The sequence below is a fragment of the Silene latifolia genome, chromosome 5 (assembly GCF_048544455.1).
Source record: "Silene latifolia isolate original U9 population chromosome 5, ASM4854445v1, whole genome shotgun sequence".
Classification (NCBI taxonomy): Eukaryota; Viridiplantae; Streptophyta; class Magnoliopsida; order Caryophyllales; family Caryophyllaceae; genus Silene; species Silene latifolia.
In genome coordinates, this window is record NC_133530.1 from 1,773,985 (window position 1) to 1,801,645 (window position 27,661).

Consider the following 27,661-nt stretch of genomic DNA (forward strand, 5'->3'; position numbering starts at 1 on the left):
ATCACTATATGACATAACATGTGACTCGTAAAAATCTCTAGAAAATAACTACAAAATTGGGATACAAAAATTAATTAATCAGTAGGTCTCATGAGAGACCGTCTCACACTAATTTAGTGAGAGACATAATAGATTAATAGGTAAAAAAGAAATTCAGTGGGTCCATCACCCCATCATGTGAGAGGTCTCTTAATAACGCTATTGAGAAACCATCTCTCCGAAGTTTTTGTGTTAATTAAAAATGCAACTAAAATACCATGGAGAATGAAATCTTGACAATCTTCATCTCAATTAAAGATAATCTAATTTCTAAGTGTTCCGGGTGTAATTTCGGAGCAGTGTTGTGACCACGTAAGCTTGTAGAATGATGTCGTTGCTTGTCTCTTCCTTTCGCTCTTTCCTGTTTAAGATGAACAAACTGAGGGCTCGGCTTGGGGCCGAACGTACTCACTCCGACGCTCAAGTCAGTAAACTTAAAGAGATAAGTTGTATGTTACTTGGCGAAGTATATTGTAGAGAGATAAGGGAGTTTATACCAGATTATTATGATTTTCGGATATTGTGAGATGATTTTCTCAATGAGAGATGTGGAGTATTTATAGACTTTCACCTTTTGTCACGTAGTGGCCAAGTGGTCAAGTGGCAGAGCAGGTGAAAAGACTATCTTACCCTCGGCCGAGGGACCCGTGGCAGGCCGGCAGGCCTGGTTGACTCCATGCCGAGGGGACTGGATGTGAGTACGTGGATATGCTTCTCGGCTGGCTAGTTGCCTAGCCGAGACCCAAGTGGCAGGCCGACAGGCTGCGTCGGTTAGGCTGTTCTTCTGTTGACTTGTTGTCTTTTGGCTTTGACCAAGGTCAATATGTTGACTCGGTCAGCGGGTGCAGAATATGCCCCATCAATTTGCCCCCAGCGTAGTCTATGCCGTGGTATGGAACTTCGATGAGTGTTGAGCGTATTCTGCGCAAGTTGAACTTTTTCCTCCGGCTTCTTCTTCTTCTTCGGCTTGGTTCTGTTCAGGCCGTACCATATCCCCCCTCCACATTGTTGTGTAATGGACATCCAATGTGGAAAAGAAAAAGGCGCTGGCCGAGACCAAGGTTGAGAGTGCCGTGTGCTTTTGATTGCCCCCGGCCGGTGCCGCCAAGCTTGGTTGATCAGCAGGCCGTTGGCAAGTAGATACCAAGGAGCGTGTCAAAGAAGATTGGTAACTGTTATGTCGATTGACATTCCGTGGCTGCATGCTTTACACGTGGCTTGGCATTGATTGGTGGACGTTTCATGGGCTTTGCTCTGATTGGTCCGCTTCACGGGCTTTGCTCTATAAATAGAGCAGTGTGCCCCTCTTTTTCCGCACAAATTTCATTTTCTCAAAAAATTTCTTCTCTCTAGTTTTTTGAAGAGTTTCTTTCTCTCTCTAATTTCTAGAAGCGTTACTCGGCGTAACATTTTCTTCCAAGGTAAACAAACAAATTTTCCCAACTTTTTTATTTGTTAAGTAATTGTTGCTACCATGTCTTCTGCTGATGCTCAACCCAGTACCTCTGCGCCGGGGGGCGAACCGTCGCATCCTGATGAACAGGAGCCACTGGTTGTCACCCCGATAGGGTTTGGGGGTCCCAAGTCGCCTTCTCCTGAAATTGATCCGAAATTTTTGGAGGGTTTTGATGATGACGATGATGAGGCGACCCAATCTGATTCGGAGAGGCCGCATCTCTTGTGGCACGGCGACGCCTGCTCGATCAATCCTGATCGCGTTTGGACAAACAAGTTCGCCAGTTGTTCCGGTCCTGAACTTTTTGAAGACCATTACTCCTTCGACAGGGAGTATAGAATTATTGTTCCTAAGGGTGATCAGGCAGTCTGTTGCCCTCCCGAAGGCTGTATCGGCGTGTACATCAGACACCTGGAGTACGGGCTCCGGTTTCCTCTTAATGCACACGTTGCTGCCATAATTAAAGCCATGAACGTCGCCGTGGCACAACTGCATCCGTTGGCCATTAGGACCATTATTGGCTTTGTGTGGTTATGTCTCTTTAAGGGGGAGGCCCCAACGGTTAACCTGTTCCGCCGGCTCCACCATCTTCGGCCGACCACCCTAGGTGGCACGGGGTGGTACAACATTCAGACCGAGCCGGTTTATGTTACCGTTTCCAAGCTGGCATCTTGCAAGGACGGGAAGGGGCGGTGGGTATACGTCGAGGTTCCGGAGGACTATCCGCTGCCCCGGTCCTTCCAGAGCCGCGTTAATTTGCGGTGCGAGAGTAAGGGGGAGCATGATAGATACGTCTCCCGTAATAAAATTAAGATGGACGCCAAGAAGGTCTATCTTAAGGATGACGAAGAGCGGGCTATGGGCATGTTCGAGGCGACGAAGGATGGCACTCCGAAGGGGTGGATGCCTCCGACGCAGATCGTTCTTCAAGACGAGCCGCTTTGTCACGTCGGCCTCATACCGGCCCTCGGCCAGGGTGAGTAGGGTCGGTGTGAGGCCCCTCTTTTTATGCTTTGATGTTTTAGCCTCGGTTTTCTTCCTTTGTTTAACTCCTGTTTTGTTTCTTTTGTAGATCGATTTGGCCGGGATCTGTCTGCCTCCATCCTTAACAAGTTGGGACTTGACCAGGACGGGAAAGTTGTTGTGCTGCATCCTAAGGCCGCGCCACGTGATCGCAGACCGGGCCCTCACGAACTCATGGAGCAGGCGATGAAGGCGATGGATGTGGCGGCGATTCAAGCGGAGATTGGCGGTAATGTGCCGCGCCGGAGACCAAAGACAACGTCTACGGCGGCCACGGCGTCAACTCCAGCTCAATCTTCAATCCCCGTGGTCCAAAAGGTGCAGGTGGTCGTCGATGTTGAAGAGGAGGTCACCGTTGTGGAGGGTCCTCCTCCTTCAAAGAAGAGGAAAGAAACAATCCTATGCTGTTACCGAGGGGGGAAAAGAAGGACTCGGCCGACCCTCTATCCAAGAAGGTCAAGGCGGTACGGATCTAACCCATGGCTCGGATTTAGCAAGTTCTTTAGGCATTCCCGATGACGGGCTTTCGATATGTCAATGAATGTTGACATGGATGCTTTGTCGGGTTTTTATAGATCAACCGTCGCCATTTGTCGTTTTACCGATCGGCAATTGGAGAAGCGGCTTTGTGCGGGACGGGTGATAAAAATGTCACCGCCGACTCCTCATCCCAGAAGGTTTCCTGTGTTCAGCTCAGGGAGGACGGCGTAAAGTTGGCCAAAAGGCTGATGAAGTGGGCTGAAGCCGCCGGCAATCAGCTTATTGAGCAAGAAAAGGTCGTGGCTCAATCTGCCCCTACGCTCGAACGTCTTAGGCTTGAGCTTGCCGCCTCTAAGAAGGAGGTCGCGAAGACGAAGAAGGACTTCCAAGCCGCCATGAAGGACTTCCTCGCTGAGCGAAAGCTTAAGGAGAAAGCTGGGAAGCTGGTCCTGGCTGAGAGGGCCAAGGTTGAGGCTGCGTTGGCTGATGTTGCCAAGCTGCGGGAGGATAAGGACAAGCTTGAGGGCGGCTATAAGACCATGGTCGAGCAGAGGGGAAGATGGAAGGACCTGCCTGGCACCGAGGCGAAGGAGCATAAGAACACAAAGGCTATCCTTGCTCAGAGGGAGAAGGATATTGTGATGCTTAAAACTATCATCATCCCTGAGATGTGTACCCGGTACCGGGACCAAGCTGAAGATGCTACCAGGGATGTAATCAAAGAGCTCCTTCCTGAAGGTACCTTCCAGTGGCAAGATTTTGACCAGCTTCTTGATGAGAAGGCGGCTGCTGCGGAGGCCAAGGCTGCGGATGAGGCGAAGGCGACGAAGGCTGCTCAGGAAGCTGAGGCCAAGGCGGTCCGGGATGCTAAGGTGAAGGAGGCCAGGGAGGAAGCTGAGAGGGCAAAGGCAGGTGAAGCTGCCAAGTCGGCTCGGGCCGCCCATCGATGGTGATCTTTGCCTCTGCTGCCGGTGGCGAGCAGCAACAAGCATAGGGAGACGGGCGGTCGTCACCAGATTCACCTGGCCCTTCGGATAGCTTCAGCTGTTCGGGGGCCAATTATTGAGCCTTTCCTCCCTGCCATCCTTTTGGCGCTTCAAGTCTTAATGTCTGTAACCTTTTGTTGTACCTTTTGTTTTTTTGTTAAACTTTGATAGGTTGTGTTTAGGCTATCCCTATGGGGACGGCCGTCGACTTTGTTTTGCCTCACCTGTAAACATTTTTCAATAAAGTTTGCTTATTTGCCCTCGGCTTGGCCGAGGCTTTTGCTCTCATCCTCCATTCAGTTGTCTTCTTACGTTTTAACATATTGAGCGCTTTTTCGTTTTTACTTTCGGCTTGGCCGAGGCAGTTAGAAGGCGCATCTCAATTGTACTTAAACGTTTTTCAACATGTTAGCATGTCGGTCGCTTCCTCCTCCACTCCCGGTCTTAGCCAAGGCGGTCAGATTTCCGCTTCCCAACCGCTGTTCACTACAACAAATAAGGTAATTGGCGACCATATAAGGCGACTGAGAACAGTCGCCATTAAGAATAAAGCGACTAAGACCCGTCGCCCGCACTTCGTAGCTAGGTTTGGTCGCTTTTGGCGACAGGCGTTCGTCGCCAATTTTGGCGACTGAATTTTTTTAAATCGGGCGACCGAAATTCGTCGCCAAAATTGGCGACTGTCATTAGTCGCTAAAAAGGCGACTGCTATTAGTCGCTTTCCTAAAATCCACGTCATCTCCAAATCTTCAAAATGGGCGACGGATTTTGGTCGCCATTTTGGCGACAGATGTTGGTCGCCATTTTGGCGACAGATTTTGGTCGCCAAAACCACTGTTCTCAGTCGCCAATGTCCCTAAAATTAATTCATGATCAGAGACTTAGCGACGGTTTCCCGTCGCCAAATGCCCAGTATCCGTCGCCAAATTTACATTTTTTTTAGCATAAAAATCGTTTTTGACCTAGCCAAATACGTAAAAACCTGCAAATAAACCAACACTTCCAGCAGAGAACACATGGGAAGCCAACACAACCAAACTTGATAAAGAAAATCATGTTCCATACACACAACTACGAGTTCTACGAGTTTTGGTCATCTAACATTATCCGGGAATAACATGTTTTCTAAAAAACTACATAACAGGGAAACTTGCTCCCGCTCCACTACCACCTCCATGATTAGGATCTCTAGGATCCTTTGGTTGCGGGCGCCACCCAGTGTTGCAATTGGCGAAGAAGGAGTTCATCCGGTCCATTTCCTCCTTCATCCTCCGAATTTCAGCATCTCTCTCGGCATCCCGCCTCTCCCTCTCGGCATCCCGCCTCTCCTGGCGGCTAATTGAGCTTGGAGCACACTCACGACACTTGGGGTATAAGGTTGTTGTTGGGAGGAAATTGACCCTCTTCTTCTTGTAGGAGGGTAGAAAATCTCCTTTGCCGACCCGGCTCCATACACATCTCCTCTTTGGAACCCCTCAACAAGATCAAACCATAGCTCATTGTCATCAATTTCCGGGTTGTTCTTCCTACGGACAAGGAATTGTTCCTAAAAAATTGATAAAACATTAATGGTTAGAGGTTACTTATCTAAAAATTGATAAAACATATACTTTAAAAAGCTAAGAAATTTCTATTTTTTGACACTTACATATAACTGTTGATCTTTTTCCTTCGCGAAGATCAACTTGCCCTTGCTTGTCTTCTTTGCGTGAGTGTCAACAAAGAGATCAACAATCGTGGGTACCTTACCCTTATTCTTCTTGGTCTTCCGGAAAAAAAACAAGGAAATTGTTACTCAAACATGATAATTAATGAGACTAATTAAATTAGAAGACTATTAAATTAAAAGCTAAGACAGATAACTTACATCTAACACCACACGATCATGAAAAGATTGAGACCCTCCATAATGAGTAGGCTCAACTTCCGCGTCCTTATCTCCTCCTTTCCTGTTGATCTTGTTCCGGGCCGATGCTTCCTTGAACTCAGGACTGTTCCGGTACTTGGTATATTCCTCATATGACGAACCTGTAATCAATAAAATAACAATTATTAATTAATATATTTTCAAAATATGTAATGAATTTTAACTAATTACGGGTATTAAAAGAAACTAAATACCTTACATGAAAGATGGCGCCTTCTTCCTCTTAGACACCTTATACATGTTGTCCCTTAGCCTCTTCTTGCCAATGTCATTATACCTTTGCCAAACTAGGCGCTCAAGGTCGGTTGGCCAATAGAACACACGCTACAAAAAGTAAACACATAGATGAGAAACAAATTAATAATAAGGTAAAAAGAATAAATAAATTATATTTAATAATATATATTTTATAAATAGATACCCGGAAGTTGTTGAACCACATCTCCTTATCTTCATCACTAGCGTTACTCCAACAAGTAACGCCGTGTGTCATGTTCTCTTGGGTGCTATTAGTCACACCACGAACAACTGTTTGACTTCTAAACCTGAAATCAAACATGTTAAAAACATAATTATATAGGAATAAAAAATAATGTATAATTAACATATGTCTAAAAAAAGTCATTTATTACTAAATAAAAAAATTACAAAATAGAATGAATAAAAAATTACCATAGACCATTCGGATCAAGGATCATCCCGTCGGCATGTATGTCGGGGTACACCAACCTCCTCCTCCTCCTCCTCACTCACCTCCGTAGTAGAAGGGTCAACGTCCTCCTCCTGCTCTCGGGAGCTACTACCTCCCTCACTATAGCCTCCGCGCTGCCTACCTCCTCCACGAGCCATGTGTACTACAATTGAATAAAAAGTGTTAGCAAATATTACAGGATAATTATTATAAGATACAAAAAAATAAAACCTAATAAACAGGTATAAAAGAAAAAATAAAACGCTAATAATTGTTTTCAAATTTTGATATGTATACTTTCAATACCTTCTCTTACTCATCATCATCATCATCCTCATCTTCTTCTTCTTCTTCTTCTTCTTCTTCTTCCTCTTCCTCCTCCTCCTCTTCTTCTTCTTCCCCCTCTTCTATCCCATCCCTCTCCTTATCATTCTCTTCTTCTTCCTCTTCTAACTCCTCCTCCGCTTCTATCTCATTTGTATAAATAATTTCATCATGATCAACTGGGACAAAACATTTTCGATACAACCTCTTCTTGGAAAAAAGATGTATCAACTTACGATCGTGCCTTTGTTTTAAAAACGGCCCACCATTGCTTTTGTTGTCTATCATTACTTGTGCTCGGAAGAGATGCAAAATAAACTTGATGAGCTTGTTGTGCAAGTATAAATGGGTCATATTGAGAGTAGGTTCGAGTATGATTCACTTCCACGAGTTTGTAACGATCATGGACTCTCGTTCAGCCTACGGAATTATCCCTCCATTGAATCTTGAATAAGACGGTTTTATAACTCCGATCCCGGCCATTGTAGCACAACTCAAAGATATCCTCTAATATGCCATAATATTCATTGCCATCAAGAGAAGAAATAGTAACGCCGTAGTTGCATTTAGCCTTACTTTTGCCATAGTCAAATGTTTGAAACTTAAACCCATTAATTGAATATCGATTCCACGTCACAACCTTTCGAGAAGGACCCAAAGCCAAGATTCTTATCACATCATCTTGAATATTTAGCTTACATACATGCTTCCGAAACCAGGCTGGAAATTGATCCTCATGCTTATGCCAAACATCCTCTCTGTTCACATTTGGGTGGTCTTTAATGAAATCTGTCACAAATTGAGCTTCATATGGCTCCAAAACCTCACAATTAGATAGCACATAAAGGTGGGCACGGTTATACTCCTTGTCATCCAGAAATCTTGTTCCCCGGTGATGAACACCCTATTTCATCCCGCATTTGGAAACACTTGGGTATACTTGTGTCTAGTTCATCCGCTTCATCAATATTCAAGTATTTTGCTTTGGTCTCAATATGTTTTTCAAAATAAAGAGAGCAAAAATTGGCAATCTCTTCCGTTAGGTAGGCATTGCATATAGAACCTTCCACACGAGCTTTATTACCAATTTTTTTCTTCACATGATTAAGAAACCTTTCGAAAGGATACATCCACCTATATTGGACGGGTCCACCAACTTTAGCTTCATATGGCAAATGGATAGGTAGATGCTCCATCGAATTGAAAAAGAAGGCGGAAATATCATCTCAAGTTTACACAAAATTTATGGTATTTGGTCTTCTAAACGACTCATGTCCTCAACCGATATCGTGGAGGAACATAAATCTCTAAAAAATTGACTTATTTTCAGAATCGCATTCCAAATCGTAGTCGGGAGTAAATTTTTAAAAGCCACGGGTAATAAGCGCTCCATGAAAACATGACAATCATGACTTTTCAACCCTTTCAACTTCAGTTCCTTCAAATCAACACAACGGCTCAAATCGGATGCATATCCATCGGGAAACTTCAAGTTTCCTATCCAATCGCACAATACCTTTCTTTGAGCTTTGTCAAGAGTAAATATGGCTTTTGGTTTAGCCCCATCCTTACGAATATGAAGTTTAGGACGATCACAAAATTTCTTCAATTCTATTCTTGAATTAATATCATCACGTGTCTTTCCTTTTACATCCATAATCGTATGAATAAGTAACTCAAAGAAGTTCTTCTCTATGTGCATCACATCCAAATTGTGTCTGATCAACATTGTTTTCCAGTAGGGAAGCTCCCAAAAAATACTTCTTTTAAACCAACCATTTTTTTTCTTTTTCAACTCTTTAAACTCTTCTTCAGTCCCATCGACAGTTGTTGGCAAATCACGTACAACCTCCCATATCTCATCCCCTTGGAGTCGAACCGGAGCATTGTCACGCACCTCCTTACCTTTTAAGAAAGATTTCTTGTTCTCTCTATGAATATGTCCATCCGGTAAGAAACATCTATGACAATCAAACCAAGTAATTTTTTTGGAATTAGGAAGATAAAATGCTTTACTCCTATCCATGCAATAAGGACATGCCTTTCGCCCAGCGGTTGCCCATCCTGATAGCATACCATATACGGGAAAATCATTTATAGTCCATAACAATGAAGCTCTTAGTTGGAAATTTTGCTTCTTCGACACATCAAATGTTTCTACACCAACTTCCCACAAATACTTCAGTTCCTCCACCAACGGTTGTAAATAAACATCCAGATGGTTTTTTGGGTTATCAAGACCGGGAATAAGTAAAGAGAGGAAAATAAATTATCTTTTCAGACAAAGCCAAGGAGGTAAGTTGTACGGCGTGGTCATTACGGGCCAACACGAGTAGTTTCTACCAAACTGACCAAAAGGGTCAAACCCATCCGTACACAAGCCAAGTCTCACATTGCGAGGTTCCTCGGCAAAATCGGGATATAACCTATCAAAACGCTTCCACTCCTCCCCGTCACTCGGATGACACATCTTTCCTGGTGTACGAGGATTTTCTTTGTGCCATCTCATTTGGTTGGCAAGATTTTTCGTGGCATACATTCTTTGAAGTCTAGGAGCTAATGGAAAATAAATTAATGTGTTTTTCGATATTGGTTTTTTCTCTTTCCACTCCTTTTATTACCCTTCTTCCCCTTCAAAACAATATTTCCTTCACTTGTCTCATATCTATCCCTTTGACATTTCTTACATTTGTCAAGCAAAGAATCATCTTTCCAAAAAAGCATACATCCTTTAGGACATGCATCAATCTTTTCATGTGGAAGTTGAAGACCTTTGACCACTTTCTTGGTATTATAGAAATTTCGGGTCATAACATTATTATCGGGTATAACATCCTCAACCAACGTAGCAATACTATCAACGGCTTTAAATGGCATATTATACTCACATTTTAAAGAAACTATCCTGGATGCAACTTGTAACAATGTCATTCTACTCCCCTCATATAAGGTTTTTTCGGAAGCACTTAGCATGTCAAAAAAGGCTTTTGCTCTTGGGTTTGGTTGTTCTTCATCAATCATTGGTACACGGTCGTCATTAATGAAATCATTAGACCGAAAGGCATCAAGTACCATTTCTCTATATATGGGTTCTCATTTTGTTGGATTTGAGGCTCTTCGGGATAATATTTTTCTCCATGGGAGATCCAATTGTAGTAGTTTGGAAAAAAACCATTTGTAACAAGATGCTCTTCTACTTCAATGTCAAATAAATATTTTAAGTTTTTACATTTAGTACAAGGACACCTAAGTTTATGTTGTTCCAAATCATATGAATCTTGACATCTAGCAAATTCAATAAATCCACGAACTCCCTTTACAAATCTAGCGATAGGACGTTTCTTCTTATCTACTCTTCATTCGTACATCCAGCTACGTTCAGATCTCTTCATTTTAATCTATAAGCAATATATAGCAAACTAACCATTTTAAATAATAATATTTAATTTCAACAAAAAAAAGCAATGGTTATCTCATCCTCCATTTTATGCTAATTTCAAGATTTCAATTGGGTCCTTATCACTCCAACCTAAACCCATCAATGTACGTTTCAAGTCACTAGCAAACACACATTTGTGAATTATTAATGAGAAAAAAAATTCGGCAAAGAATTCCCTTAGTTCTCCAAATACACAATGTGGAAAAGATACATATTCCACATATGTATTCAGAGAACATTGGAGAAATTTGCAACCAAATTCTTTTCTCATTAATAAAATCACAACTATGTGTTTACTACCTAAGTGACTTGAACATTACAAAGACGATCCCAAAATGGGGACTATTCAAGAATTGCTCCTAATGAGTAATTCTTGAACGGTTACTAGGTCATTATATATTAAACAAGTTGTCAAAATTATAAGGCAAATTTATACAATCCCCTAATCAAATGACATTACTAATTTAACAAATTTATACATCATGCTCATTCTATTCAAGAAAAATGCTAATTAATTAACAAAAATGCTAATTAAATCATTCTAACTTAATTAATTTGGTTAATTATACAAGTTGTCAAAAATGCTAATTTCTAACCCTAACTCAAATTAATTAACAAAAATGCTAATTAAATCATTCTAACTTAATTTGGTTAATTATAAGGCAAATTTATACAATCCTAACATTATACTACCTTCATAAAACTATACTACCTTCAACAATACTACTTCAATATTACTAAAACTAAGCATCACTAATCAAATCACATTACTAATTTAACAAAAACCCCAATTTCTACCTTCATAAAACTATACTACCTTATACAATCCCCTAATCAAATCACATTACTAATTTAACAAAAACCCCAATTTCTAACCCTAACTCAAATTAATTAACAAAAATGCTAATTAAATTACAACTACATACAATAATAAGCATCACTAATGTATAAATTACAACTAGATACTAAATAAGCATCACAACTTAAACAAAATATGAAGGATTGAAGTAATTAAATCGATTTGAGTCGAAAACAAACCTTTATTATAAACAAAGGGTCGGTAGGGATGTAGTGTGCGGATGGCGGCGGCGAGTGGTGGCGTCCGGTGGTCGTTGTAGTTGGTGGTGGCGTCTGGTCGTCGGATTTCTTGGCGTTTTTTTTTTTTTTTTTAAGTTGATGTTAGAGTGAATGAAGGGGACGGGGTGAAGAATTTGGCAAAAAAAAAAATATACAGACGATTGGCGACCGTTTTTGGTCGCCAAATTGGCGACGGGTAATGGTCGCCAAATTTGGCGACTGATTTCGGTCGCCAATTTGGATAATATTGCGTCGCCCGTGGATTTCATACGGATTTTTGGATAAAAAGGTATAGTCGCCAAATTGGCGACGGATAGTGGTCGCCCGTGTCTTTTTTTCTGTCGCCAATTTGGCGACTGTAGTATGTCTGTCGCCTTTGTCGTGTTTTCTTGTAGTGGTTGTGAACATGTTAGCGTATCGGTCGTTGTGTCCCCGTCGCTCCCGGCTTTGGCCGAGGTAATCTAGGTTACGGCTCGACAGCGTTCGTATCTGTAGACATATTGATCGCTTCTTCTGCCAGGCCTTCGGTTGGCCGAGGCGACTAGATTTGCGTCTCAACTGTACTTATAAGTTCCTATTAGCGTATCGGTCGTTGTGTCCCCGTCACTCCCGGCTTTGGCCGAGGCAATCGAGGTTACGGCTAGACAGCGTTCGTATCTGTAGACATATTGATCGCTTCCTCTGCCAGGCCTTCGGTTGGCCGAGGCGACTAGATTTGCGTCTCAACTGTACTTATACGTTCTTAAGCATGTTGGTCGCTTTTGCGAGTATCAACTGCATTTGGCGTGACTGCCCGGCTTTGGCCGTGGCGTCTACTTTGGCATGACTATGGAGGGGACAAGCATTTCGATGGAAAACTTGGGTCATTCTTCATAAGATATAATCACGTGTTGGGGTGCCCACAACGGTCTCGGACACCTCCGCCGCTATACGAAATATTTCCTTTGTCTGTTCCAATGGCTCATTAGAGGAACACCCTCCATGTCCGTCAGCCGATATTCATCGGTTCGCCCTCCTGCTGCGAGGATGGGCTCTTCCCTTTGTATGATTTCTTCGCCACCTTGAGGGATTGCATGTTGCACCCTCTGGCAGATACTTGGATATTGACTATTTCATCGTTTTCGTCCTTTGAGACGAGTTTTTGTGCCTCCCCCCGGTCCGAGACGTACATCAATGTCAGGGCCCGGATGAACATCACCGCATCGGCCTCGCTCAAAGTGACCCGGCCTATCAGAACATTGTAGGCGGACGAACCATCAATAACCACGAACTCAAATAAAACATTTTTAGCCGCGTCGGCTTGGCCGAACATCACCGGTGATCCCGATTGACCCTGGGGTACAGTAGGACCCGGAGAAGTCAGTATAGCGGGTTGGTGCAGGGGCTTAGGTCTCCAATCTTCAGACCGAGATTAAGAAAACACTCCCTGAACATGATGTTCGTGTAGGCGCCTGTGTCAATAAGGCACCTTTTCACCAAGTGGTTGGCTATGTCCAGGTGGACGACAAGCGGGTCGCTGTGCGGGGTTACGACTCCTTCGTAGTCCTTCTTTCCGATGGTTATATCGGGGATGGTGGAAGCGGGGATCGCTGTGGTGGGCACAAAGTTGATGGCTTGGTAAAGCTCATCGAGGTGCCGTTTGTGCCCGATGACAACCTGGATCACTCCCATCCGTTGGAATACTGATTTTCTATTCGCCCCGTCGGAGCTTGCTCCTGGGCCTCCAGCTACATACTTGCTGAGGCTCCCCTTTCGGATTAGCTCTTCGATGGCGTTCCTTAGCTGCCGACAGATGTCCGTCTTATGGCCGGTGTGGCCGTGGTACTCGAAGTACTGGCTCGTGTCACCCTCCCCCCTCGCCTTGGGGGGCCTTGCCCATTTCTGCCCTTCATTCTTGCTTAGGGCAAAGACCTCGGCCGGTGATTTGACCAGGGGGTGAGACCGCTGTACCGCTTCTGGGTGTATGGTCCCGAACTCCCCCCCCGGCGCCCGCCGAGTTCTGTTTCCTATTAAATCTCTCAGGCCGTGACCTATTAACGTCACGGCGTCCTTCATCTACGTTGTCCCGGCGACTCCTCCTCTCTGGGTGCCCAGCTTCACTGTGGCCTACCCAGGTCTTGTGATAATCCTCCACCTTTACGGCTCGGTCGGCCATCTTTCTGGCGGAGTCTAGGTTGAGGTCTTCACACTTTATGAGCTCGTTTTTGAACTCGCCTTTCGGGAGGCCTTTCATCAGCGCGAAGGCCGCCAGTTCGGTGTTCAGCTCACGGATTTGCTGAACCTTAGCGTCGAATCTCTTGACGTAGCTCCGGAGGGACTCGTCCTCCCCCTGTCGGATAGTCAGGAGATCTGATGTCTCCACGGCCCTTCGCTTGTTGCAAGCGTACTGGGCTATGAAATTGTCCCTTAGGTCGGCATAACAATATACCGAGCCATTAGGTAGCCCCTTGTACCAACTCTAAGCCATGCCGTGCAGGGTCGTTGGGAAGACTCGGCACCATACCTCATCGGGTTGCTCCCATACCGACATGTACGACTCGAAAGCCTCGGCATGGTCGGTCGGGTCGCTATCCCCTTTGTATGATATGGGCGGCAGCTTCAGTTTAGTCGGCACAGGGACTTCGAGGACATAGGCACTGAGGGGCTGTCTGACCACGTGTCGAATGACACGCGGCGATCGGCTCCTCGCAACCTTAGTCCGGCTTCTCTCCCCGTGGCGGGAAGGGCTTCTTGTTGTCCGACTTTGGAGAGTCGGACTTCTTTCTTCATTTCTTCGGGGGTGGCCTCGTTGTTGCCGCGGCGACGCTGTCCTCCCGCGAGTGGGGGAAGGACTTTGGTCTGCCACTGGCACCACGGGCTCCGCCGGCGTCCTTGCATGCCCAGCTCCTTGTAGTGCTCCGGACAAGTTGTTCGGGTTCACTTTATGGGCCCTGGTCACCAGTGGAGGCGCTGCCGTCACCGTCGTCGTGACGGGGGTGACCGGCGTACTACCCATCAGGTCCAGGAATAGCTTCAATTTGGCTGCATCAACCACATGTCCCATCACTACTACAAATTTAAGCAACTACAACGCCCCTTTAACAACGATTATTCACGAAAATCACAATAGACGTTGTAGAATGTATGGCGCGAATTTTACTAAAATCAATTACAACGGGTATGGTTATAAAAACCGTTGTTATTATTTTTAACAACGGGTCACACATGCGGAACCGTTGTTAATAATTTGGCGCAAAATTGGCGCAAAGTTAGTGAAAAGTAATCACAACGGTTACTTTTGAAACCCGTTGTTAAAACATATTTGACAACGGGTGTTTTTTACAACCGTTGTTAAAACATATTTCACAACGGTTGTTGTTTAATAACCGTTGTCAATACTTTCCATACTATAAACCACACAAATGTAAGTCTGCTGCAGACCACAAAACACAACCCTTAATACACAAACACAAACACAAAAACAGCAGACAAACAAACACAAAACACATACACACTCTCTTTCTCTCTTTCTCTATTTCTCTCTTTCTCATCGTCGCTTTATCTTCTCATTGTCACTTTGTGATTTCATCGTCTTACGTTCGTATTTATCGGGTAAATCTCGCCGTCCCGTTAGTTTCATCGTCATTATTTTCTTTTTCTATTTATTTCTTTTGCATGTATGTGTTTTTATCGACCATTATTATGTTATTTGTTTAAGTATTGTTCGCATAATTAGTTACTAAAACAATGAAGAAGCAAGATGAAGAAGTAAGATAAACATAATTAATATATATATATATATTTATAAATACATAAATTAAAAAAAAAAATTACATATGTAAAAATGCAATTCTTATATTTTCATGGAGGATCTTATTGTGCTCTATCGTATCCATCCTCTCCTCCTTGGCTATTTGGAGGTTCCGTTCAGCATTTGCTATATCGTCATATAGCCGCAATCGCTTTGCTCCGTCAAGCCATCTTCTTTAGCGTGCTTGATGCGGATCGAGCTTCCGCAAGGTAGCTCCTGAAACTTTCCTCAATATGGAGGAACCGGCGGATGAAGTTGTTGTTGTTCTCGATCATGGTAAGAGTCTTTAGGATGAAATCAGTCATTTTGTTAGAGTTTTTTTAGTTTGATTTGAAAAATTAAGTAGGGTTTGTTTTAACAGTTAGAGTTTGGAGATGAATATATGAGATAATGGAAATGTTAGTTGAGATATGCAATGTATTTATACTAAGCAATGTGTGGGTTGAGTTAATTGCTTTTTAATTAATAAATATGTTAGGAAGTTGTGCCATAATCATCATCATATCTCTCAATAATGCTGCTTCAAATCCTATTACTAACCCTTCTCATTCCATATTATCCGTTCATATGTACAGTGATGTCAGTAATAATGCATGCATCGGAATTCTAACAGGCCGTAATTATGCATGTATCTAGTAATATTTAATTTTATTTTTTTTTATTTTTTAAGAACAAACAACAACGGTTATTTTATAACAACCCGTTGTCTTTAGTTATAACAACGGTTTTGCATATTAAAACCCGTTGTTATAACTTCCCCCCCAAAATTGTGTCACACTTTCTACAACGGGTTTTTATACATAAAACCGTGGTTAATAGTTTTAACAACGATTTCCTTAAGTAAGCCAACCGTTGTTAAAACCTTCTACAACGGACGCTTTAACAACGTCCGCTTTTTTATATAACAACGGTTTTTGACCGTTGTTATAGCCTGTATCTGTAGTAGTGCATGACAGTGACTTGGTCGGTGGGCAGCGGTGTTTCTGGCTCTTTCGGCATCCCGAGCGCCGTGTCAGTGACACGGCCTGTGGGGGACTGCCCGATCTCAGAATTAGGGAACGTGTCATCCTGGTAGAATTCAGTTTCTACACTCACAATTTCTTGTTGTTTTGACATCTTCTTAGCTCTTTTGAATGTTTTTTTTTTGTAAGGTAGGTGACTAGCTTTTAGTATCTAATCCCCACAGACGGCGCCAATTGTTCCGGGTGTAATTTCGGAGCAGTGTTGTGACCACGTAAGCTTGTAGAATGATGTCGTTGCTTGTCTCTTCCTTTCGCTCTTTCTTGTTTAAGATGAACAAACCGAGGGCTCGGCTTGGGGCCGAACGTACTCACTCCGACGCTCAAGTCAGTAAACTTAAAGAGATAAGTTGTATGTTACTTGGCGAAGTATATTGTAGAGAGATAAGGGAGTTTATACCAGATTATTATGATTTTCGGATATTGTGAGATGATTTTCTCAATGAGAGATGTGGAGTATTTATAGACTTTCACCTTTTGTCACGTAGTGGCCAAGTGGTCAAGTGGCAGAGCAGGTGGAAAGACTATCTTACCCTCGGCCGAGGGACCCGTGGCAGGCCGGCAGGCCTGGTTGACTCCATGTGAGTACGTGGATGTGCTTCTCGGCTGGCTAGTTGCCTAGCCGAGACCCGAGTGGCAGGTCGACAGGCTGCGTCGGTTAGGCTGTTCTTTTGTTGACTTGTTGTCTTTTGGCTTTGACCAAGGTCAATATGTTGACTCGGTCAGCGGGTGCAGAATATGCCCCATCACTAAGTATGACAATACTAACATAAAACTTCCCTTTCTATATCATCTCATAAACTCCCAAAATTACAAACATCAATGCATTGTCTACCCTACCTCAAAGCGTCTTTACGTCACAAGCTGAAAACCTCTCACAAAAAGGGAGAGGGGACAAGGTGGGGCACGCCCCATGTGCTTCCCTCTCACCTTTCAATGGGTATTTTACGAAAGAAAACGGTATCCGTCACAAGCTTGTGACGGATATCAGATTTTGTGACCCTACATACACTTGCCAATTTATATCATTTTCACCCTTCCACTTTCTTAATCTTGGTCACACCAACATCACATTCACACGCTTAATTTATACTTCCTCCATTTCATTCAATTTCATACATTTACCTTTTTGAACACTATTCACAAGTAGGGAGAATTTTCGATACAACTTCTAATATATAGCATAAAATATAGTCATATGAGATCTTGTTTTAATTGTCTTATCGAATACATTGTGAATAACAAATTTTTATAATTTTTACTAATAACTAAAGATATGAACAAAAGAAAACGGGCATTGATATACATGTATAAATTAAATGTATGGAATTGAATAAAATGGAGGAAGTATAACACACTATATTTTTACATTTCCTCCATTTCCTACCAAAAATAAACCACCTTAATTTGTTCTCAAAATAAAAATAAAATAAATGCATCCCTTAATAGTTAATTCTCAATCATTTGTTGTTAATTAAAACCGGCCAGTCTCTTTTAAGATAGCTATATTCATCTTAAGATTAAAACGAACCAAATAAAACCTCACTTGCACAATAAACATTTTACTATTGTTTTATTAATGCTATTTGACTTATTCTAAGTTTAAGACAGATACTCCCATCATAAATCAGAATTTATGAGCAGTAAAATGGTCAAAACCGTCCCAATAAATTAGTTAAAAACCGTCTCGCCGCTTTGAGATTTAATTAATCAGTTGGTCTCATGAGAGAGAGACCGTCTTTCACTAATATAGTAGAGACATAATAAGGAAAAACAATTAATAAATCCCTCCCCTATCAATCTATCATATAAGAAATCTCTCAATCAATACATATATATAAAGCAGAAACTTTTCGAGCGATATTAGAGAGTCCAACTTTTTAAGAATTCCTAATGAGTATAGTAAATCTAGCTTTTTCCTCTTAATAATTTATTAGAAAATTCTCCTAATCAAAGTAGATCTAATAATTTATGACAAAGTAATCCTAATAGAAGTAAATCTAATGTATTTTATAAGAAAAAAAACTAATAGAAGTGGATCTAATAATTTATCGATTATTCTTTACTAACATAAAAATAGAAAAATAATGTTATAAAGAATATTTATTTTAAAAATATCTATAAAGCAAAAAAAAGTCATATAATAAACGTACAAAAATGTTAAAATTGTATATTTTATAAACATAAATTATAAAATACACTTAATTTCTTACAAACATAAATATTGTCAAAAATCTAAGTTGTTCGATTTTAACTACTTGGTGAAATTCGTTTAGTAATAAAGATAATTTTATTTAGAAACTTTTTTGAATATTTAAAATATTTACAAAAGATTCAAGTTGGTAATTATTACCAACTACTATGTAATTGTCTTACAAAAACCTTAGGAAAAAGATGAACAAAAATAAATACTTCATGAAAAAGTAACATGTCATAATAGGAAAAAGAGGTAAAGAATGACATTTACTTAGCATTTGACAGAGAAAAAATTCTACAATGATAATATTAGAAATAAACAACTTCAACGATGGCATGAAATCGTTTTAACTCTGACTTTCTATAACGTATCAAATGTGTATGATTAGATTACCAATAATATTCACATAAGATTAAAAAAATTGAGCTACCATTTTAAAATATTAAATAAGTCTCATATCGATTTTGTCAAATGAACCAAAAAATTAAATACAAATGAACAAAGTCATAATCTAAATAGAAGTAAATCTAATATTTTATAAGAAAAAAAAACTAATAGAAGTGGATCTAATAATTTATCGATTGTTCTTTACTAACATAAAAATAGAAAAATAATGTTATAAAGAATATTTATTTTAAAAATATTTATAAAGCAAAAAAAAAGTCATATAATAAACGTACAAAAATGTTAAAATTGTATATTTTATAAACATAAATTATAAAATACACTTAATTTCTTACAAACATAAATATTGTCAAAAATCTAAGTTGTTCGATTTTAACTACTTGGTGAAATTCGTTTAGTAATAAAGATAATAGAAAAATAATGTTATAAAGAATATTTATTTTAAAAATATTTATAAAGCAAAAAAAAAGTCATATAATAAACGTACAAAAATGTTAAAATTGTATATTTTATAAACATAAATTATAAAATACACTTAATTTCTTACAAACATAAATATTGTCAAAAATCTAAGTTGTTCGATTTTAACTACTTGGTGAAATTCGTTTAGTAATAAAGATAATTTTATTTAGAAACTTTTTTGAATATTTAAAATATTTACAAAAGATTCAAGTTGGTAATTATTACCAACTACTATGTAGTATGTAATTGTCTTACAAAAACCTTAGGAAAAAGCTGAACTTTATTTAAACAAATAAATACTTCATGAAAAAGTAACATGTCATAATAGGAAAAAGAGGTAAAGAATGACATTTACTTAGCATTTGACAGAGAAAAATTTCTACAATGATAATATTAGAAATAAACAACTTCAACGATGGCATGAAATCGTTTTAACTCTGACTTTCTATAACGTATCAAATGTGTATGATTAGATTACCAATAATATTCACATAAGATTAAAAAAATTGAGCTACCATTTAAAAATATTAAATAAATCTCATATCGATTTTGTCAAATGAGCCAAAAAAATAAATACAAATGAACAAAGTCATGAATTTCGATTTTATGCGGACTAATAATTCAAGAACCAGCTAACTATGAATAAATCAGTGTAAATATATATACAAATTGTGAGAACTATATATAATATACTATTATATCACTGAATTTTTTTTTCAAACTGGTTTCAAATTCATATCAAATCCATAATAGTAGTTAAAAATGTATTGAACTGCCAAATATACAAAATTATGCGGTTAAATCAATTTTTACTTTCTAAATTCCAATTCTCCTATGTGTTTTTATTCACTTAACTATTTACCGCGGTTTACATTTGGCTGGTTATTACTTTGCCATGTATTGATTGTAGATTTAAAAGTGCAATAGTTTTTACGGTAGCTTTCAAAGGTGTTTTTTTTTGGGAAAATTTACATTTTGTTCCTGAGGTTTGGCTTAATTCCACTTTAGTGTCATGGGGTTTGCATAATTCCACTTTAATGTCCTAAGGTTTCGACTACTTCCACTTTGTTAACCGGAGTTTTGAATAAAATTTCATTTTGGTGGCCTAAAATATTTAATAGTCAACTTTTATCTTAAGTAATTATATTTTCAGTAAAATAAAGTGCAAAATTGGATATTAAACTACATACAAAATAGTAATATTGCAAAAAATGCCAGATTTGTTATGTTCGAAATATTTTTTTAGTATCCCTCCATTATCTTTTATCTTCTCATTTCAATAAAATTCTCTCACATACATTAGAGAAGTGGTCGAGGAGATAAAAGATGATGGAGGGAGTATGAAATATTAAGAATGTTATATATAGGTCACTTAAGTGGGAAGTAGACCTCAAGGCACCATAGTGGAATTATGCAAACCCCAGAGCACTAAAGTGAAATTAGGCTAAACCTTAGGGCACCAAAGTGAAAATAATCATTTTTTTTTAATGGTTAACTATGGGGTATCCCATAAGGGTTTAGTTGAATATAAAGTACTCCTTAGTGTAATAAATTAGGTCAAACTTTAAGAGTTTGAACTTAAGATAAAAATCCTAATTGCATATATATATTGGTTAAGAAGTGAAACGATTGTACGTATATATTTAGTAATTTGAAGCAATTTTTTTTTAAAATTGAAACTCTTTCTGAAAATTTGTTCATTTTGTTATTATAAATAAAGAGTAGAATAACAATGTAAGATAATGAGACTTGATTTTGTGAATAGATAACATTTCAAATAAACATAAATGAATTATAGTAATTTTAATAGAATTAATATAAAACTAATCGACTTTAAGAGTAGCATCATAATATCCTACTCCCTCGAATCCACACAAAACCCCTAATTTGTTTTTTACAGGTCAAACTTTGAAAAATTGATCGTTAATTCACTTAAAAATATATCTCACATCTAAAAAATTAAATTTCGTAGTATATATTTTACATGAAGTTCATAGGGAACAACCAGTCTTAATGGTTAATAATCAAAAACAAATTTTTATTGTTTAGAGATCTAACAAAAATCCTCCAAACAGGCTACATATATAATTGAGATACATGTTGTTTTTCGTACCACCATTCAACATTTACACGGTCGTATGCTTACAAAATGGAATATTCGTAAATGTTGTAAGTTAATCTAATTTGTGAATCTTATAAAATCGGCCTCAGTTATCATGTGTTCATTTTATGGAATTAAACCACATTTTTGGGAATGGCGTTTTAAATTAACTAAAATCGGTGGTGCATACAACTATAAAAATAGGTAATTACATTATACAACTGTGTCTTCGGATTCTATACAACTGATATAATTAATACCAAAAGGAGTAGCTTTAATTTAAGTTAAAGGGACTGATGATCCATCAATAATCAACCCAAAAGTTTTTTGTGTTCCGATTTTCAAGATTGTTGGACTTTTTTTATCAACTTAATTGACTTCTACTATCAAAGCATGACAATGTAAACCAATGTTTGCAGTTTGTTGTTCAACAAATTCTTAGAACATTCAATATACATATTGTTAAAGATGATCCTAATGGGAGTCTCATGCATTCTATGTAACAGAATCACATATATTTTTGTACTATTGTTTAGAGACTACTAATTTTATTGGAATTTAGTTAGATTTGATTTTACGAGAAGGTATATAAAGAGCAAAACACTCTCTTAATTAATTGTAGATAATCGAGGAAAACTTTTGCTATAACAATAATGAAAAAACTAATTACATACGCTTACCATGTTACTTGATGTTTTACAACTGAATTAATAACTACTAAATGACAAAACTCCTATGCAAAAGCACTAATAGTTCATTGATCAACTATACCAACCACGAACTTTTGTTTATCAATGATTTAAACATAATTGAACTTTTTTTATCAACTATAAAATATATTTATACATATGACCCTAATGAGAGCCCCGTGCATCGCACGGGCTTTTCAACTAGTAATATTATTAAAAGACGTCTGTTTTAAGTTTTTGTGTTAATTAAAAACCACTTCTCCACTTCATTTTCCCTCAAAAAAATAGAAAAAAAAATGCATCCCTTAACTCTCCCTCTCCTCTTGACCACACTCACTCTCTTCCTCCAAAAGTCAACCCCACTCCCACACCACTTCCCACGCGCCACTACCACCACCACATTCAACCTCCACGCGCAGCCGCCTCAACCACCGTCACACCCAATAGAATTCTTCGAAGTAAAACACCCAATCCCACGCGCCACCGCACCAACCATCGCATCATGCACCCACCAAATCCTCACACACGACTTCGCGTTCACCTACGCGCGTGAACCCGTACATGTTCCCTACGCGCCACCATCACACTGCCCAAGTAGTAAGTATTCTAGTATTGTACTTGAGTGGTCTGCTACGTGTCAAGGCCGACAATTTGATCGGATTTTTGGAGTTTGGCTTGGTGGGGTCGAGGTGTTACGTGGATGCACTGCGGAGCCGACACGTGGCGGGATATTTTGGAAGGTGAAGAAAGATGTGACGAGGTATAGTGAGCTTTTTCTGAGGAAGAATAGTGATTTGAGTTTAGATGTTTATCTTGGTAATCTTGTTGATTCTACTTATACTGGTGTTTACCATGTTAATATTACTGTTTTTTATTATTACCCTGTTGGTGAATTCGGTGAAAATGGTGGTGATTTGAGTAAAAATGGTAAAAATTTGAGTGAACATGGTGGAGATTTGGGTGAAAATGGTGAAAATTTGAGTGTGGGTGAAAATGGTGAAAATTTGAGTGAGAAAGGTAAAAATTCGAGTGAAAATGGTGGAGGTTTGGGTGAAAAGATTGGAAATTTAGGTGTAAATGATGGAAAATTGAATGAAAATGGTGAATTTTTGATTAAGCATGGTGGAAAATTGAGAAGTAGTAGTAAAATTTTGAGTAAAAAGGATGAAAATGGTGGAAAGTTGAGAGATTTGGGTGAAAAGGTTGGAAATTTGGGTGAAAATGGTAGAGATTCGGGTGTAAATGGTGGAAATTTGAGTAATAATGGTGGAAAAGGTAAAAATTTGAGTAAAAAGGATGCAAATTTGGGTGAAAAGGTTGAAAATTTGAGTAAAAATGGCGGAAATTTGAGTAAAAAGGGCGGAGATTTGGGTGAAAATGATGGAAATTGGGCTGATTTAATCCTGCCAATTTCGAGGGATTTGCCATTGAAAGACGGGTTGTGGTTTGAAATCGAGAACTCTACTGATGTTGAGTCGAAGGAGGTGGTGATTCCGAGGAATGTGTATAGAGCTGTGTTGGAAGTGTATGTGTCTTACCATGAGAATGATGAATTTTGGTATAGTAATCTTCCAAATGAGTATTTGATTGCGAACAATCTGACGGGAAGTGGTCAGGGAAATGGGGCTTTTAGAGAGGTTTTAGTTCATTTAGACGGGAAGTTAGTCGGGGCAATTTGCCCTTTTACTGTGATTTATACGGGTGGGATTAATCCGTTGCTTTGGAGGCCGATTACTGCTATTGGGTCGTTTGATCTCCCTAGTTATGACATTGAGATTACTCCGTTTTTGGGGAAATTGTTGGATGGAAAGGCACATAGAGTCGGGTTCAGTGTCACGAATGCATTGAATGTTTGGTATGTCGATGCAAATTTGCATCTTTGGTTGGATAAGAAGTCGACTGTCACGCAAGGCGGTCTCTTAGAACACGATGCTCAGCCTGTTAATTTGTCGTCTAGATTGGATTTTAACGGTTTAGATGGGAAATTCTTCACTGGTGCTCGTAGGTCTATAGCATCTGTTGGGTGGGTAAAATCGTCACATGGAAATATTACCACAACTTCGACTCAGAGTTTTGAGTTTGAGAATTACATGGTTCTTGGGAAAGACGGGAATTTGCAGGTGGTAAACCAGACGATAGAGTATAACACCAGTGTTTCTACGAATGTATTTCCGCTGTACAAGATTGAATCGCGCAGCAGATTTCCTTTGTTTTTGTTCACTGACGAGGTTGATCTAGGAAACAAAAGTTACACATACCAAAGTAATGTGACGTTGGGATTCAACGAGGAAAAGATCGTCTCTTCCGGGACTGAGATCAAATCGAGTTCATTGAGAAATTTTCAGAAAGCGGAAGGAGATATGGTGGTGAACAACAATTTGGTGTCGGGTGGAGTGGGGAGTACACATCAGGTGTATAAATATAATGAGGACAATGGCGGGTTTTGTTACTTTCGGAATGTCAGTAGTTACAATTACACCATTATACATGATCAGGAACGGAAAACATGCAAGTCAGCTACTCGAAACTACGTCTCTGGGTCGGACGACAGTGCCATTCTACTGCGCGAGTAGGAAAGCTGCCTGTATGAGTCTTTGCTACTCTGATACGGCTATAAGCGCCTGATCCGACTTGGTATTCACTATTCAGCAGCGGACGCTGCTACTTCGGAAAATGTTCCACGTTTCATGTTTTAGAGTTTAGACTGACAGGAAGTATTATGTGTAAGACAGACAAAAGTGAAGTATCGATGTAACATAGGTTCGGTGCAGCTTGGTGTTTTTTTAAATCTGTCAAATGCTTGGAGCAAATAATATTCAGTTGAGTATGTATATTCACCGTGGTCTCGATTACTTACAAATGAACTGCACCATTGTTTATGATCGACAAACGGAACATGTAAGTTAGACTCGTGAAACTAGGGTGGGCTGATAGCAGCATTCTGCTGTGCCAGTAGGGAAATGTTGCTTGTTTCAGTCTGTTACTCGGATTCTATTGTAAGTCCAGTGTCGGACACTGCTATTTCTGGTAGACGTATCGTGTGTTGGGCTGATATTACTGAAATACACTAGTAAGACGGCTAAAATGAAGTGTCGAAATAACATAGGTTCCGAACAGCTTCTTGTTTTTACAATCAACATGTCAATTGCTTGTTTCCAACAACAATATTTTTACATTACTCTCACTATCTGAGCAATGAATATTCGGAGGAGCAGAAGATAGTCGGTTGCATATGCGTTTTTATCGTGTTTTTGATTATTTAATGCCTTATAAACAAAATTTGCAGGGAATTTAAATAAACTAAAATTGATTAAGATTGCGATAGATATACTGAAAAATCCAAAAAAAAAATTGCAGGGATTTTAAATAAACTAAAATTGATTAAGATTGCGGTAGATATACTGAAAAATCCGAAAAAAAAACCAATAAAAACGTTTGCGGTGAGCGTGGATCGAACACGAACACGCGACCTTCAGATCTTCAGTCTGACGCTCTCCCAACTGAGCTATCCCCGCTTGTTGATTTGATAGAATAACATTACGTATATAATACTGTACTCCGTATTATTTTTACCAGAGAATTTGATTCGTTTCCCATTATATAGTTTGATTCATTCATCCATCAATTGTTTTTTATATTTATCTATTTTAATTTATTATTATGATCTTATATTTTAAATTAAATTTGTACTTTGTTGTATCTTACAGTCATATTTACGTAAGGAGAATAATTTAATAAGACCAAGTCGAGTTGTGCTTGAGCCTTTTTACTACCAAGATGATTTCAAAGTCCAACTTTTGAGTCTCAACAATTTTCAAGTCAAGTCTAAACACGAGCTCAAATTTATAACCGATTTTGAGCACATCTGGGCTCGAACTTGGTAGCCTCAGCTTTATACCTATATCACTATATGCCTTTAGTAGAAATATTGGAGTGACAACTGACAACCCAAGCCACACACATTAATGAAATAGAGAGGATCTTATTACCAACAAATTAGAGAAGATTTACCGTAATTATAAATTTCCACTAATTACATTAGTGTGTGCCCTTTTAATAAGGTTTCTGAAAATATCTTATTAAGTCTTGACCATTACATGAAATTCATTAAGTTTTAGATTTCTGAATATATTTTTACTAAATCTTCTATTTATAAGCAAGTAAGTCTACGTTTGAAACATGTGTCAAGTAGAAAATTGTTGAGACACTCTAAATTTATAAAAAATACATTTCGACTTTGTTAAACTCAATATATTGTTTTATTTCCGTCTTAGATTACAAATACTGCCTATATCACTTTTGAACTTTAAAAAAACAATTGTAACCTTATTTCATACAGTAATTTTTAAAATATAACGTTATATAAATTTAAATCCTGACTCCGTCCCTGATCAGCAGTGGTATAGTAAGTGTGAACTGTGGACGTGTGCCTGATTCACTACTGCATAATACGCCCATGCATGAATCCTTAGTCCTTGCTCCTTACATTGTAGGACGAATGAAAAAACAAAAAATAAAAGGAAGCAAGGACAATGTACTACAAATTGAGTGGAATAGGTCATGTATGTTATCAACTTATTATCACCGATATAAGTAACCTCAAGGGCCCCTTTATCTGAGTAAATATCAAAATTATTGATTTCTAAGTCCCACCCGGCCCCTTGATTCACCATTGTGGTTTGCAGATGATAATGGATTGGATTTGAATCGGGTTAATTAGATTTTACTCATATTTATCTGTATATCAATTTTATTAAAACTCTATACATACGTCATCTATGGAACTTATCATCTGTATATCATCCGACTTATTTATAACCTATGCATGATAATACATATAGATAATATGGATTATATATGTGTGATTACTTAATTTATCAAACATGCATAGCTCGACCAAGGTGACATCGCCGTGACCTGAAAATGATATGAAGACGATTGACAACACCATCATCAGATTGATGACTCGCCAATTATTTAACTAAATAGTCATCTACATGAGATGGACCAACTTTTACGACATGAAAATAGTTCGGGCTTGTGATAATCCAACATGAAATTACCAACCTACACATATAATAGAAACAAGTACGTAATTAATCCAATAATGAGCCAAATAAAACTTTTTTTTTTTTAATTTCCTTATCGAAAATGGAGTATATTAATAACAGGCTTAAAAAAAATACTACTATAATCACCCAAACCAAACTTATTCTTAGTTATTACTCTGTAACTTCATAATAGTCCAAACTGAACCGACTTGAACTATAACAAAATTAGTATAGTCGATATTTAAAATTACAACCCGATATGACACGACCTAATTAAAACAAGTGCAAGTAATAACTTGACCGTCTAGTATAGTACACTAAATTTTAATTAGCGAGGATGATTATAACATTTGAAGTTTGAACCTCCAATTTTTATTTTGTAAAAATTTGAACCTCCAACTTATCTTCCAATAATAATAACTTGAATCAATATATCATTTTTTTTCAAATGACGAGGAAATCCGCAACTGATACATTTGGTTCGCACCGAGTAAATCAATACCTC

At 38.9% G+C, this 27,661-nt stretch overlaps 1 protein-coding gene, 1 long non-coding RNA gene and 1 other non-coding gene across 3 annotated transcripts; 1 reads left to right on the forward strand and 2 right to left on the reverse strand.

The window, feature by feature from the left end:
• Positions 1-6,115: 6,115 nt before the first annotated feature.
• LOC141655782 (uncharacterized) lies at positions 6,116-6,611 on the reverse strand. The gene is made up of 3 exons (XR_012548178.1): positions 6,584-6,611; positions 6,333-6,456; positions 6,116-6,235 (listed from the first exon to the last, which is right to left on the reverse strand). It is a non-coding gene; the product is annotated as an uncharacterized LOC141655782 (long non-coding RNA).
• A 15,750-nt stretch (positions 6,612-22,361) lies between these two features.
• On the forward strand, positions 22,362-24,942 carry LOC141656338 (peptide-N4-(N-acetyl-beta-glucosaminyl)asparagine amidase A). Its single transcript, XM_074463193.1, has one exon. The coding sequence runs from the start codon at positions 22,402-22,404 to the stop codon at positions 24,676-24,678; it is 2,277 nt and encodes a 758-aa protein (XP_074319294.1). The 5' UTR covers positions 22,362-22,401; the 3' UTR covers positions 24,679-24,942.
• A 599-nt stretch (positions 24,943-25,541) lies between these two features.
• On the reverse strand, positions 25,542-25,620 carry TRNAF-GAA (transfer RNA phenylalanine (anticodon GAA)). The gene has a single exon. It is a non-coding gene; the product is annotated as a tRNA-Phe (tRNA).
• Positions 25,621-27,661: the final 2,041 nt, after the last annotated feature.